General features: G+C 46.5%; 1 protein-coding gene across 11 annotated transcripts in view; it reads left to right on the top strand.

The window, feature by feature from the left end:
* The window catches only part of kif1b (kinesin family member 1B), a 68,597-nt gene that overhangs the window by 18,686 nt on the left and 34,321 nt on the right, over positions 1-15,590 (top strand). For 3 of the 11 annotated variants that reach the window (XM_042097030.1, XM_042097032.1, XM_042097033.1), the window contains exons 3-16: positions 461-537; positions 707-886; positions 1,372-1,437; positions 1,925-2,103; positions 3,275-3,386; positions 4,183-4,260; positions 4,772-4,837; positions 5,608-5,683; positions 6,100-6,178; positions 6,356-6,498; positions 9,421-9,554; positions 12,179-12,258; positions 13,324-13,399; positions 15,131-15,210. In XM_042097030.1, the coding sequence (XP_041952964.1) occupies positions 461-537; positions 707-886; positions 1,372-1,437; positions 1,925-2,103; positions 3,275-3,386; positions 4,183-4,260; positions 4,772-4,837; positions 5,608-5,683; positions 6,100-6,178; positions 6,356-6,498; positions 9,421-9,554; positions 12,179-12,258; positions 13,324-13,399; positions 15,131-15,210 (1,426 nt within the window). Of the gene's footprint in view, positions 1-460; positions 538-706; positions 887-1,371; positions 1,438-1,924; positions 2,104-3,274; positions 3,387-4,182; positions 4,261-4,771; positions 4,838-5,136; positions 5,155-5,607; positions 5,684-6,099; positions 6,179-6,355; positions 6,499-7,116; positions 7,159-7,902; positions 7,963-9,342; positions 9,555-12,178; positions 12,259-13,323; positions 13,400-15,130; positions 15,211-15,590 lie in introns of all 11 variants that reach the window. The other 8 variants (XM_042097022.1, XM_042097031.1, XM_042097023.1 and 5 more) reach the window with 7 other exon arrangements.

The following is a 15,590-nucleotide window of genomic DNA, read 5'->3' as shown; positions in this document are numbered from 1 at the left end:
GAAAGTAGTCGTTTGTTTACCAGATGAAGTCATGCACCTGTGGTTTTCTCTCTATGTGATTGGTAGCCTTAAATAAACATCAATGCCAGGATATTCCATGCCATGCTATCTGGCAGCAGTCTTTGTCATAAGCTGATCTACATTCTCATTTCTTATCTTGTTAGGGCAGTCACAGCATATCAAATAGCAGGTAGTTGATTTCTATTTCGTTAGATATCATGGTAGCACATTATGCTTCCCTATTTGGTATAGAATGCTTTTGATTCTGCTTCTACTGTTTAAGGCATGATTACCATGGAGGGGTTCTGGCTAGTATGTGGTCAGTGTGGTTCTAACATCTCTGGGATGTCAGTGGTGTTGTCTGTGGTAGCTAGCTGCCAAACAGAGTTGATGACATGCGTCATTGATTGAATGCCTGTGTCCTCCATCTCAACCTTGTGTTTCTTTTTCTCTCTTCCAGCTATCCAAAACCCCAAGAACCCCAAAGAAGCAGCCAAGTCCTTCAACTTTGATTACTCCTACTGGTCACACACTACTGTGAGTCATAATACTTCTCTCTGATCTGCAGTTCATCTGATATTTATGTTTCCTTACCTCTTAGCTGTTAGCATTAGCGAAGCTAACACAAATGCCATTGTTATTGTCATTAAACAATCTCAAACTGTAATGGAGACTCAACATCTGTGTTTCTCTACCTCCCCTGCAGCCGGAGGACCCCAGCTTCGCCTCACAGTGCCTGGTGTACAATGACATCGGCAAAGAGATGCTCCAGCATGCCTTTGAGGGCTACAACGTCTGCATCTTCGCCTACGGCCAGACGGGCGCGGGCAAGTCCTACACCATGATGGGCAAACAGGAAGAAGGACAGGAAGGCATCATACCTCTGGTACTGTTCTGAGTCACATTCACAGATGCAGACAGACAGACAGACACTACCCTACACACATACAGACATGCCACATATATGATACTATAATGAATCATACTCATGGAGTCTGCATTGGAGATACACACACACACACACACACACACACACACACACACACACACACACACACACACACTGTGTGTGTGGCTCTCTCACATAGATGCAGAGATGTATGTATGTTCATTTTTGCACCTTCTGTTAAGTCGTTTGCTACGTCTGAACTCAGCGAGCCAGTGTTAGTCACAGGGGAACGTTTCTTTTTCCGCTCTGTTTGTTAGTTCTGGCTCTAACTAGCCGGCTCCCATTGTGAGTGGGCTGCAAGTGTGGCTCCCTCCAGCGTCTGAGATATTTTTGTGTCTTATCGATCGGGCTCTTTATTTCTTCTGTCGTCTAATGCATCCCTCCTCTCCCCCATCCCCCACCACCATCCCTCTCTGCTGCAGCTCTGCGAAGATCTCTTTGAGAAAATCAATGACAACAACAATGAAGACATCTCCTTCTCGGTGGAGGTGAGTAGCCTGTGTACCCCCCCACCCCCCCCCCCCATCAGTATCAAAGTCTGTCCTCTGCCCATGCTCTTAGGGCGGCATCGTTGCCAGGAATGAGTCCCAGCCATGAGGTAATGGTGCCTTTCTCAGGCCGCCTCTCGGCGAAAGAGATTGGCTGCCGCCCATGGCATTCGGTGGACCGAGTTACATGGCGCCATTCAAATGCTAATGGCCCCAACATAGATAGATGTGTGTAGACATCCTAGCCAATATATTACAAATTAAAATGGCTCTGAATCAAAGGTTTGTGTGATTTCTTTATTTAGTAGTGTGTCTGTGTGTGTGCCTGTGTGTGTGCCTGTGTGTGTGCCTGTGTGTGTGAGTGATGCTCTGGGCAAAATACCACTGCTGAATAGGAATATTTAGTTTATTCTTTACTTTAACACCGTTGCTGGGTAACAGATGAATAGCAGGCTGTTGTTGACCCCATGTCCATATCTCTATGCAGGTCAGCTTCATGGAGATCTACTGTGAGCGCGTGCGGGACCTGCTCAACCCCAAGAACAAAGGCAACCTGCGTGTGCGTGAGCATCCACTGCTGGGACCCTACGTGGAGGACCTGTCCAAACTGGCCGTCACCTCCTACACCGATATCGCCGACCTCATGGACGCTGGAAATAAGGCCAGGTAAAGAGAGCAAGATGGAGAGTGAAATGGGGAGAGAGAGAGACAGATATGGAGAGAGATTGAGATGGAGAAATCAGACAGGGGGAGAGAGTTCTATGAAGTGAGGTTTGACAGAATGTTCCAGAAGAAGACATGGAGATAGACACAGGCAGATAGTTAGGCAGCTTGTTTGACTGGTTCCAGTTTGTTTGTTTATATCCCTCCTTCACTACTGTAGGGTGCAGATCTAGTGTTTGTTGTTGTTGACGTAAGGAGTGTTCCTGGAAAGAAGCTGAATATTAAGTAGGCTGCCTTGTTTGTTCCTGTTGTTTTGCGCTCATTTGAACTTCAAGGGTGCGTTCCTCATGCTCTTACTGAAGAAGGGAAAAAGGGGAAAAACAAGCCGCAGTGTTTGTCCCTGTGTGTTGTTGAAGGCTACGAAACGAGGCTGATTTGGCTCCAGAGTGGCGCTGGCTCTTCAGCCAGCCTGAAGCATTGTGCTGCGCCAACGTGAATACTGATACTGCAGACTGAGGGGCGAGGTCACAGAGTTCGTACTCCTCTCGGGATGTGCTGACAGACTTTACCTGTGTCTGTTTGTTTCTTATGTATGAGAGAGGGAGAGAGGGAGAGAAAGAGAGAGGGAGAGAAAGAGAGAGAGAGGGGGAGAGAGAGAGAGGGGGAGAGAATATTTAATCTGCTTTGCTGAGTCACAATGTGTGTTTGTGGTAACGTGGCAGTGGCAGGTCACTCTCTCAGTGCGTCCATCACAGCCTTATCCCTGTCCCTCCTCCCACCGCCCGCCAGTGACCTCCCACTCAGGACTACTGTCCTCACCTCCTAAGAGAACATCAAAGCTTCTGACGCCTCAGTGTCTGTGTAACACATCATCACTGAATGGACATGAGTCAGGCCCTGGTAAAAAGTCCCCATCTTTATGTGGTGACGAGGAGATTATTTTACCGGGGTTGATAACACATGAGTGATGTCCATTAGGTCATGTCCCGTTTTCATACTGACATAATCCGTCTGCTGGACAGGGCAGGTTTCCCCATCAATAAGACAGGTGTTGCTCTCTCTTCAATGACCTCTGGCTTGTTTACGTGTGTGTGTGTGTGTGTTTGTGTGTGTGTGTGTGTGAGCGCGCTCCTGTTCTTACAACTCAATTTCTGCTCTTACCCCCCTCCCCCAGGACGGTGGCCGCCACCAACATGAACGAGACCAGCAGCCGCTCACACGCGGTCTTCACCATCGTCTTTACGCAGAAGAAGCACGACAACGAGACCGACCTCTCCACTGAAAAGGTCAGACACCGCTCCCCCGGGCCACACGCCAGGCCTCTGGCATTTCTGTCCAGCCTGTGTTATTTCCCCTTCTTGCACTCTTAGTTGGGTGCAAAATACAAATCTGCCCCCCCCCCCCCCCCCCCCCCAACAACCACCCCTCTTCTCTCAGTCAAACCACATCCACCACCACCACCACCACCACCACCCTGACCTCCACCACCTTGCCTGTCCCACAGCAGCATAGCAGAGCTTCCCACTCTTCCTGCCATTGTAGGGGTCATTGTCTGGATGTGTGGCTGCACAAAGCAGCGCCTGTGCTCTCAACGCACACGGCAGCCATTGTGTCAACATGTCACTGCGCTGGCCGCACTTCAGGCCTGAAGGAAACTATTTCCCTCTGGTTATAATGACAACATTCCCCCTGATCTGGGAATAATGTAGAGCTCCCCGACAACGCATAACAGTCTCCTGCAGAATGTCAGACCACAAGGTTCACCTCGAGTAGTTCACAAACTGTTGTTGTTTTGATCTGTCTTCATCAAACTGCTATGTTAAGGTTTGTAGGATGTGATTGTTTTCATACATCACCTCAATTTGTGAAATTTCACTTGAGGGGAAGGTTAAGTAGGAGTCAATACCCTTTTGTTTTACTAGATTGATCTGACCTTTAATTATTTTCTTATTTGACCTGCAGATGCATTGACAGGTTGATCTCAAGATAAATAGAGAAATGGGGTGTGGCGTGTTTGTCGTATCTCTACCTTTGTGTCAGTTGCGTTTACATTGACGGCCTCCTGAACTCCTCTTGTTTCAGGTCAGCAAAATCAGCCTGGTGGATCTGGCAGGCAGCGAGCGTGCTGACTCCACAGGAGCCAAGGGGACAAGGCTAAAGGTAGGACTCGGAATACAGTTGCAAGGCCACTTCCTTACGCGGGAGCTCCATCTAGGTGTGTGTGTGTGTGTGTTCCTCCACATTCCTGTTTACTGTAGATCTAGGTATGCACCACTTCAGGTACGTTTAATGTAGCCTTAATGTAACCCATGTATTCAGACATAACAAGTCCCTTCACTAGTCTCGCCCTTGTTTAATCACCACATAAGCTGTCCACACCTTGTTTGCTTTACATTTTGTTAACCCTCTTATTATAAAATCATTTGTTCTTACATAGCAGTGCCTTAGTACTACTTGTTTGTCAAGATCTGCAGACGGCCATATGACAGGAAGCAATTTGATGTTTGTTGTAGTATTGTTGGATCAAACACGAGGGTCATGTTAGTGGTATCTTGGTAGCTTAGGGATATGTTTGTGGTTGCCACATGGTTATCACCCAGAGTGGAAAGCATGAATAGAGATAATAGTTAAATAGCAGGCTGCTAATCATGTTGTTCTTTGGACTTCACAGGAGGGAGCCAACATTAACAAATCCTTGACCACGCTGGGGAAGGTTATCTCTGCACTGGCTGAGGTGGTGAGTACCTCTCAAGGGAGTCTGGCCTCTCAGCATGAGCGAAATGTGTGTGCGTGTGTGCGTGTGTGCGTGTGTGCGTGTGTGTGTGCGTGCGTGTGTGCGTGTGTGTGTGCGTGCGTGCGTGTGTGCGTGCGTGCGTGTGTGCGTGCGTGCGTGCGTGCGTGCGTGCGTGTGTGTGTGTGCGTGCGTGCGTGCGTGTGTGTGTGCGTGGATGTGTGTATGTGCATGCTTATTTTTCCTGCCTGTAACGTGGACTGCTCTCTCTTTCTCTTCTCTCTGCCAATGCTTTCCCTGCTCAGGATAACTGTACCAGCAAGGTAACCCCCCAAAATAAATACATAGATAAATAAATAAATAAATCCCTTCATTCCTGCTCTCTGTACTCTCATAAACCTCTGACCCTCACTGCCCCACCCCACCTAACCTTCATTATGTGTGACACGGTGACCCAGAGTGTGACCCATAGAAGAAACATGAAGATGAGCATGGAGATATGCCATATATCAACCCATCACTCTCTTAATGCATTTCAGCCATTCGTCTTTCTTCTTAACACTGAACGCTACAGAGCTCTGGCCCTGTAATCCACTTCCATTCCTCTTGCAACAGAGAATAAAGGCTACATTTTGTGTGTGTGTGTGTGTGTGTGTGTGTGTGTGTGTGTGTGTGTGTGTGTGTGTGTGTGTGTGTGTGTGTGTGTGTGTGTGTGTGTGTGTGTGTGTGTGTGTGTGTGTGTGTGTGTGTGTGTGTGTGTGTGTGTGTGAAAACAGAGCAAGAAGAAGAAGAAGTCAGACTTCATCCCTTACAGAGATTCTGTGCTCACATGGCTGCTGCGGGAGAACTTGGGTAAGAGAGGAGATGGAAAAGAGTTGTGTGTGTGTGTGTATGGGGGAGGGTAGCTGTGGTTTTGGCTGAGAAGAGATGTGTGAGATGAGAGCCGTCAGCTGCTATTCTCCTTATCAATAATCTGACCTCACTTCCACATCTGCACTCAGCTCTGCCTTTCTCCTGCGAAGGGTTCTGTACATGTCTCCTGTTGGTTGATGTTTTGATAATGCAATGCAGTAGTATTCTGCCAAATAGTCTGTCAGCACAGATTCTTTATGATAATATTTCACGTGCTCTGACTGTATGCATGCTATCCATCCGGTGGCATTCCTGATTTGACGCTAGGTTAAGCATTTTGTTTTTGTTTGTTATTATGGTAACCGTGCAGTGCTTTGGAGTGACACAGGGTTAACATTACTGTTGTGTTTGCTTAGGTGGAAACTCCCGAACCGCTATGGTGGCTGCGCTCAGTCCGGCCGACATCAACTACGACGAAACCCTCAGCACCCTGCGGTAAGCCCCCCCCCCCCACGCCCTGTCTGTAGAGCCCTACTTTACGCTCTACTTTTTTACCTACAGTCCGCTGATCTTATTCTCTCTGGCGTTCATCAGTTCTTTAGCCCCCCCCCAACTGCCCCGACTGAATTGACGGATCTGTCAACACCTCTCTCTCCTTTACCTTGCCCACAGGTATGCAGACCGTGCCAAGCAGATCAAGTGCAATGCAGTCATCAACGAGGACCCCAACGCCAAGCTGGTGCGCGAGCTCAAGGATGAGGTCTACCGCCTCAAGGATCTGCTCCGTGCCCAGGGCCTGGGCGATATCCTGGACAGTAAGTCGGGCAGCAGTGCCCCCTCTGTTGGCCCCAGGGCCTCGTGCCATTTGGTTGGGGAGGCGGGAAATATAGAGCCATCACAAGCTTGGTACACACTGGCAAGGCGCTCTCTCTTGTCTCACCCTCTTCCTATTCTCTCTCTCTAACTACCTCTTTATTGTCAGCGTCTCTGATGTGCTAATATCACGTCTTCCATTCACCCTGCTTCCTGACTGTCTAAAGACCCTCTGCATGAGACTAGAAACACTTAGTCATGAAAGAGCTCAGTTTTAAGCTGTTGACAGGATTTTTTGGTCCTCATTGTTATTTGATAGAGGGCCTTTGGTCAAAGTCATCTAAGTGATAAGAAGTGGAACTCATTCAGGTTTATCTGAATTCTAGAAGTCAGCAATACAGCATAGTCTTGTTGAAATGTAGATGGAACGTTTAATATTATACCGTTTATTCCTGAAGTCTGCATGCTACAGACAGTATAGTCTCATGTCCACCCTCCTGCTCATCCTCTGTGAGCTGTTGACCAGGTGTGGACAGGTGTGTGTCTCAGTCAGCCTGCTCTGACCTCTGATCTCTGACCTCTGACCCTTCTCGTGTTCTGCCTCGTGTTTCCTCCTCCAGTGGACCCAATGGGGGATGAGTGCCCGGGAGGTGGAAGCAAATGTGTGTATAAGTGTGATGGGCCTTGCACCATCGACCTCTCGCTCTCGCTTTTGCACTCCTGCTTTCTCTTTCTTGATCTCTCTCTCCCTCTCTCTTTTTCTCTTTCTTTCTTTCTCTCTTTCTTTTTTTTTCTTTCTCTTTCTTTCTCTCTTTTTTCTCTCTCTCTCTCTCTCTCTCTCTCTCTCTCTCTCTCTCTCTCTCTCTCTCTCTCTCTCTCTCTCTCTCGTTCTCTCTCTCTCTCTCTCTCTCTCCCAGTAGGCTGATCATTGCTTCTGGCCCCTCTCAATGTGAACCTCTTGGCTTTGCATGCCTTATTCACGCCCATGCTTTTAGCACAGGGAGTCCCAGACAAATGACTAGTGAAGGGGTTTGGGGTGGGAGTGGGGATGGGGGGTGGCTGCCAGGCTACTGTAGCATGCCCCTTTGATTGCTTAGCGCTTGCTCCAAATTGAATGCTGTACTTTAAACAGTATGACAAGATGCTAGTTGTAGTCCCACAACACAGATTATACTTGAATATTGCTATGTTACTAATCTGTGCTTCTGAAGGCCCCATTTAACTATTAGCATTTTAATATTAATATTAATATTTAGTGTTTGGTTGGTTTATTGGTTGTTTTCCTCTTTCCCCTGTTTGTTCTCATTGTCCCCCATTTTATCCCTATAACCTCCTCTATTCAATCTTTGTCTTTCACCTTTTCTTGCCAGTGAAGCTTGTGTTGTTATCTCAATTGTTCATTGCAGGTGACAATGTTAAATCTCTTCTGATTTCTCAAATGGAGGCAGTGAGCTACAGAAGGACAGGTGCATTTCTTTGCCGTGCTGAGTTTGGCTAGACTTTTAGAGGTAGTTTTAGAGCCAGTTAATGGTTAATAGTGTGATGTCTGGCCTGAAAATGGTATGTCTCTGTTGGCGTGCTCTCTGAGATGATACTGGCAAATGCTTTGTCCTTTTTGTTGTGTTCTTCCCCAATTATACCTGTCCTGTTTCTATTCCTCTGACTCCTCCATTGTTATTTCCCTGGTTTCTCCTCAATTTATCTTCATACACATTTCCGAAGGATATAGCCTTAGTCAATCCTTTCCATTGGAATACTACAAGGCATTAGTGCCAACAAAATGATATAAATGTGTATACATCTGTCTGGGAATTCTTGATGTACACCAAGCAGAAAATGCAATTGGTTACCCCCCTCCATACTCTCATCATATGCTAGAAAAATGGAACAGAAAATCAAGCCGTGAAACGGTCATACTGTGGTTGCCCCCTTCTCTGGCCACCTTCTTAGCCACTGTAACAGTACACTTATACATGGCTGCCCAGTGGTCATGTCAACCCGGTTGTTTTTTCCGGAGAGTTCCATTTTTTCCGAGAGACGTCTGAGTGGCCGTATTCCCGATGATGGTGAATGAAATGACGGATGTTGGAACCTCAGGGCTCTAGAGGGAGGTTTGGCTGTGCTAAAGCTTGTCCTGCTCACCTGAACTGCTTTAAAGGCTTCAGTGTCCCAATGCTGTCTGGCTGCTGTGAAGCGATGGTGGGCACGGTCACAGTTAGGTGTGTGTGTGTGTGTGTGTGTGTTTTGGAGAGGATATTTGACTGTGTGTGCCTGTGTGCAGGACCAAGACCTCCCTGCACCAAAAGCCTGATGTTCTGCAGCATGTTTTGTTTTTGTCCCCTTCCCCCACCCTTTCCCCTTGGCCTCTCTGCAGACTCATGCCCCCCCCACCCCTCTTCTCTCGACAGAGTGTTGGCAGTTTTCACCCAGGCCAAAAACCATGGGGCAACATTAGGGGCAGGACTTTAACACTGCATTTTCACCCCTGAATATAAGCCCCTTCTGGCTGTAAGAACTCCTCTGTAACGTACACCTGTAAAATGCATTATTTTCATGAGGTTTTGTTGAAGGTCAAACCCATACATTCCTCAAATTTGCTAGTTTTGTGCCTGGAGTGAAAACTACTGCCCTCCATTGCTCTCTTGTGTTTGTTTGTTTGTTTGTTTGTGTCCTTTGCCGTGAAACTCTGTGTCTGACCATGGTCTCCTCCTCTTGTCTCTCTCTGTCTCTCTCTCTCTTTGTCTTTCCCTCTCCCGAACCTCCCTTATTACTGTCTTCCACATTTCCAAACCTGTCTCCACCTCTCCTTGTGGATCTTCGCTGTGCCTTCCCTCTGTGTCGCTCAGACCTGAAAGATATTCACAACAGTCAGCATAGATACTTACTAGCCTCAGAGAACCAACGCCCTGGCCATTTCTCCACAGCCCCTATTGGTTCCCTGACAGCCTCCCCGTCCTCTGGCTCGCTCTGCAGCCAGGTGGGCCTGACATCCGTCTCCAGCATCCAGGAGCGCATCATGTCCACGCCGGGAGGAGAAGAGGCCATCGAGCGGCTCAAGGTACTTCACAGACCCCCCCCCCCCCCCCAGTAGTCCATGGCACCCTGGTGTCCCTTCAGTAGCTTACTGATCACATCAAATAACCTGGTGCTAGGATTTGGTGACGCATCGAGTTTGGTGGGACTGATTAGAACTGGGTCTCACTCACATCAAAGAATGGGTTTGTGAGTACTGCTGAAATGGGTTGGGGTTATTATACCTCACAAAAGAACAGGGTCGTCCACTTTGCTGCATTGTGTATGGTCACAGTTACAGGTTAAAGCTTACAGTAGCAACCTGCCTTATGCTCATGATGGTCCATGAAAGAACCTATTAAGTAAGTAGTGGAAGGCTAAAACACTCATTGGCATGGGAACGTGAACCTGATGAAGCAAATTGCGAAACGCATTGTTCACGCCAAATAAAGTCAGCAAAATATACCCTCCAGTGTGCGATGTATACTACTTTTTGGCTTATTGGCATGGCTTTAGATATTCTTCCACAAGTGTGGAGTTATGTGGTGTTCTTGGTCTTCTTGGTCGGCCCCGGATGAGATCTGTTTAAATGAAGATCTCTCACCGAGTAGACAGCTGATTAAGGATGCAAGGGGTGCGCTGTATCACCATGGTAACCTCAGGGAGATGTCCCTGGGCTGATCTCTGCTTACATTGCTGTTGTGTTGGCAGATGATTTGTGAAAAGGCTATTAGTTCTCTGAAATGGAAAGGAAAGGAGTGACCAGTTACATATGTCATAATTTCCCCCATATAGTGGTTGATTGGGTTCTGGGTTTTGTCCTTTTTCATTTAATCAATTTAGAGGAGGATCTTTTTTTCAAATAAGTATGTTGCTTGTCCTAATTGATATTTTAGTCATAATTGCCATAATTGTACGCTTTTCTTGTATACTGTCATTTTATCTTTAACTAGCTTCCACTCTTGCTTTTACTCATCTATACCTCTTGTTGTCGATGAAAGGGCAAGGAAATGTACAGCCATTAGGAGCTGCAGTTTCCATGGATACAGCGGTGCACGGCACTCAGTCACCCAGTGACGTCAGCTTCCAACGCAGTCAGGGAGGAAATCAGACGAAAATAGACCTGGCCTTCGTGGCTAACACGTGTAAATGGAAAAAAAAAAGAGAAAAAAAAAACGAAATTAGAAAGTGTGATGTGTGCAAAGTGTCCTCTTATCCCCTTGGAATACAAGAGTCCAGTATGCTATGATTCATCACTTCCTATGAGCGAGATGACTCCTTTAATTTGTGTTTACCAATTCCGAGTTCCTCTTCATCAAGTGCCTGTGTCGGTAATTAGCAGTGGCTCTCAACATGACATTTGACAACCCTATTCTCCCTAAGTGGCAACTGTATTCAGTTGTCTACTCAAAGCCAGCACACCAATCGTTTATCCTCAGTCAGAGAAAACCCCGGCAGGTGTAAATTATTCACATGCATGTGGTCTAGTTACCCTTATATGGAGGGCTCAGATTGATCATGTCATGGCACACATATTTTCAGGCTAGGCACATGAAAGTAACATGCTGTTCCTTCCTGTGGTGCTCAGACCCATTAGGAACGTCATTAACCATTCAAACTCTACAGGTTTCAGTCTTATATAACTTTGGATCAGCAATATGGACGAGGGAAGGAGAAGCATCCATTTCAGTTCATAGCGTCCACCACTCTTCTCTGTAAACGTGCGGTGAAAAGGTGCTCTAGAATTCCTGGTGCAGCCGATAAGGCTAAGGATAGCAAACAATGCGGCCTTCCAGGACAACAGATGGTTTAACCCTTTAGAAGAGGATCCAGGATGGGATGTAGCTTAGTGTGTTCAGATTTCCCCTTAAGCCAGAACAATGATAGTGGAACACAATGGAAGCGCTTGAAGAATATGCACCTATTTCTGCCTGTCTGAGCAATTTAGACTTCAAGTTTGTTGTTTCAGATTTCCCCCCAACTTTATACAGGTCGGATGCAAACTAAACCTCTCAAAATTAGCTGTTTTCATTTTAGAATGTGCCCAGCATTCTCCTCAGTTTTATCACGATTCATTGGCAGATGCTCTAGCATTCAAAAGTGCAGTAATCCTCTTACAATGGTCCAGGAGCTTTTACTGTTTACCAGTGAATGCTTTATCTAGAACTTTCTGCTCAAGCTTACTGACTGTTGAACCTTAGTGTTAGTGTCACTGCCACTGCAGAATGCACTGCAGGAAGGTTTTGGGCAACTGGACTCTGATGGAGGGTGCAGTGAGTCCAAATCAATGACTCTGCAACCCAAGATGGGAACCGTTCTTTATACTCGAAGGAAAACTGCTGACTGCTGAGTTATTGCATTTTCTGTCATTTAGCTACAGCTGCAGCTTACCCAATACACAACTCGAATGCAGACGAATTCAGAAGAAAACTTTGCATAGGCAAACTGCGTAGCAACTGTATATCCTATGTTGTATAATCATTAGACCGTATGTGTTATTGTTATCTTTTTTTGCACAGGCCCTCTAAACTTTGAGGTTTGCCCTTGCCTTAAGTGCATAAGTGCAGCATTAAAAAAAAACAATTTAGATAACAGCAGATTTGAAGGGCCAAATGCTGATGCCTCTGTCACCCCCCCCCCCCCCCCCCCCCCCCCCCCGTTCCCATGCAGGAATCAGAGAAAATTATCGCAGAACTTAATGAAACTTGGGAGGAGAAGCTCCGCAAGACTGAGGCCATCCGAATGGAGAGGTAAGATGGACAAGAGAGACATGGGTCCCCTAGTTTTACATGACCGGACCTGCCGTTTTTTTAAATATGGGGTGAAGCCCTTTTGTTGCAAGGGTGCACCTCCTTCCATTTAGAATTACTATCCCGACTGTTGGATTCATTTAAGATGGTATGACCGACTTAAAGGAGAAATCAGGCAAAGTTTCACATAGATCTCCATTTCTCAAGGTCACCGAGCACTGTCAGTATGAAAAAATAAATATAAACCATCGGTTTTACCTAGCTGGAGTTGCTAGGTTGTTGAGTGAGCTTACAAGCAGCTGTGGTGCTACACTCTGGGAGCATGTTCATGAGCCCCCATTTTCATGCCCCCAGAGTGTAGCACTTTAGCTGCCTGGAAGCTCGCCGCCGCTGCCTCTCTCGGTCTGTCCCACTCCAGGGTCACTACTCCTGCCCTGCCTTCACAGGCCCAGCTGGTGCCTGTCACTGCCTGGCTCTGTGGGCTGCTGCAGCAGCACCCTGCATTACACCCTGACCCATGCAGAGACATGTACAAGAGGAATACACACACTCACACCCACACACACACACCCTTACTCTCACACACACACACACACACACACACACACACACACACACACACACACACACACACACACACTTAAACAAGCATATATACATACACACACTCAGACATACAGTATGTCATTCTATGCATGCTATGCAAATGTCACCAGGCATTATTGCTGCTCCCTTTGACTCCACACCTCCCGATGAGCGACATAATCCGTAATACAGTCACTCGGTCCAGACGGGTGTCTCAGAAGAATGACAGCACTGGGATTGGAAATCGAGTTTATTCTTACGCACCCAGGCACCGGCATCTTTTGTTGACATCTGAAGCTTCCAGTGTAGCACAGGAAGCAGCTGGTGTAATTTGACAATTGTAAATGCCACACAGGATAATTAAATGTCATGTTTCTTGCTCTCTCTCTCTCTCTCTCTCTCTCTCTCTCTCTCTCTCTCTCTCTCTCTCTCTCTCTCTCTCTCTCTCTCTCTCTCTCTCTCAAAACGTTTCTTCTTCAGGGAGGCCCTCCTGGCTGAAATGGGCGTGGCAATCCGAGAGGATGGGGGAACGCTTGGCGTATTCTCTCCGAAAAAGGTAAAGGAGCTCTCTGGGAAAAGGCGCTGGTCAAACCTAAGGTCTTATTTTCTGTAATTTCTAGCCCCACAAGATATTTTCCCTGGAAAACCACCGCTAAATAAGAATTGCATACAATCAGACGATGATACTAGTGCTGTCTATTGAGGAGGTGTTGAGTTGGGCGGCCTCACTAACCACAGTCTGCCCATCAGCAGTTACCTCTCTCTCTCACCGTGTATATCCTCCCCTCAGCTTTCACTGTCAACTTCCTTCTTTTTGCTTACATCACTTCCCGTATGTACTCTTCTTCTCCATGCCCATAATTATGTTATAGCTATATCCCGAAAGACCAACATCACTGTTTGGTGAAGACTTTGATAGTTTTGCAATGGACAAGGTTAGTGAAGTTACTGATTTCCCCTCTGTGTGCAGTCATAGGTGTTCTAGATGACCCCATAGGTTAAGATTCTCTAAGATTCCCCACATTAGAGCAGTTTTGACGTGGCTGTTGTAGAGGTACTGAAAACCAAGCATTTCTAAGACCCTCCAGATCCATAGGTAGTGAATGTTGTAACTAGGCAGTGCTCGAGGGGTTGTGCTCAGCCATAACAATCCTCGGGTATATTTCGAGTTCTCTTTCAGAGGTATGTGAAAATGAACCCCCTTGTTCTTGTTTCACAGCCATGCCTGACAGCAACTTAGAGGCTGAGTATGTGAAGGAGATATTGTGGAAGAAAGAGTGACTGTTCAGAAAAGGTTACATTATTGTGAGGAAAGGTGATGAGAGAGAGAGAGAGAGAGAGAGAGAGAGAGATCAGTGGGGGGCAGTAAGTAAGTAAGTAAGAAAGATTGAAAGTGGGTGACAGACACAGAGAGACAGACTAATAGATGGATGCACTTAGTCAGGCAGTGTTCTTTGTCCCCCCCATGTTAGGTTTGCTAACCCATCTCACGTACAGGGAAACGGATGCGTCAGTGTGTCACACAGCTGTGATTTAAATCATGAGGGTGCACAGTTCTGTCATCTCATTATCTACCCCAATAACCTTCATCCCACTGAGTGCTTTAGTGCAGTCAATACAATATTACACATTCCTATCCAGATCCACAAAACCTGATGACTCACCACTGTTTTTTCCCCCATCTTTTTTGCTTTGTTCTACACATACTGCCTTTGTGGACTGTTTTTGTTTGTCCTCTTTTTTAACATTTCTTTCTTCTTCTCTATCTCATTTGCTCTCCTGCATTCACTCGCTGTCTGTGCATCACGTAGCTTTTCGTAGAGAGACCATGTGATCTCTTCGCAGACTTTAATGGGGTCTTTTCACCCAAGAAGGTTGGTGGCTTTAGCGGAGTTAGACTGGTGTTGTTTACAGTGCTTTTGTAGAGTCTAAGAAAGAGTAGTTCTGTTCACCTGTGAAGATCCCATCCTGTGCAGTTTGTGTCCCTGTGGCATGAGATTGTTGTCAAACATCTTTCATGAACTAGTCTCTTACACCCCCTTCCGAACTCTTAGACTGTCACAATTTAGTTTTTTTTTTAGTAGTGTCAACTGTGTTTAGAGTTGGGACTCTTGTTAACATTCACTCATGTAAATATCATCCGTTCCAGGACCACAAACCTATCTTTAAGCAGAATGTTTAGTGTCTAGTGGGCAGTTGATGTTTGATAGCTCAGTATCAAGGTCAGCACTGCTAAAAATGGTCTGAACCCCTCTGATCACCACCCGGTACTCTTCCCTCTCTGTAGACTCCTCACCTGGTCAACCTGAATGAGGACCCGCTCATGTCGGAGTGTCTACTGTACTACATCAAAGATGGCATCACAAGGTATCCAGCACAGCTCAGGAAGACATATTGTAATACCTACCTTCAATGGCAAAGCAGCTCATAACTTCTGTAATTCTGAAATCCCCCAAATGAACGTCACTCTCATCTCTCGTGACTCAAAATAGAATACTTTCATTGTGGTTATTACCATTTCCTGGGGACTATTAAACCCCGTTTGCAGGGAGCTCCTTTGAAATCCACCTGGGATTAGCCTGAAAGGGCTACATCAGCCACACAGCCCTGATAAGCTGAAAGGTGAAACAAAACCTTCAAAAGTTTCAAGCAGAACTTAAATTGACTCTTATCTGCCAGGCTTAAATTGGCATTTTTATGCAGCTCGCAGGGGCTTTTTGGAAAAGCGTGTCGTCTTCTTTTGATGG

Source organism: Alosa sapidissima, chromosome 7 (assembly GCF_018492685.1).
Source record: "Alosa sapidissima isolate fAloSap1 chromosome 7, fAloSap1.pri, whole genome shotgun sequence".
NCBI lineage: Eukaryota > Metazoa > Chordata > Actinopteri > Clupeiformes > Clupeidae > Alosa > Alosa sapidissima.
The sequence above is the reverse complement of the archived record's forward strand: the minus strand, read 5'-3'. Positions and strand labels throughout refer to the sequence as shown.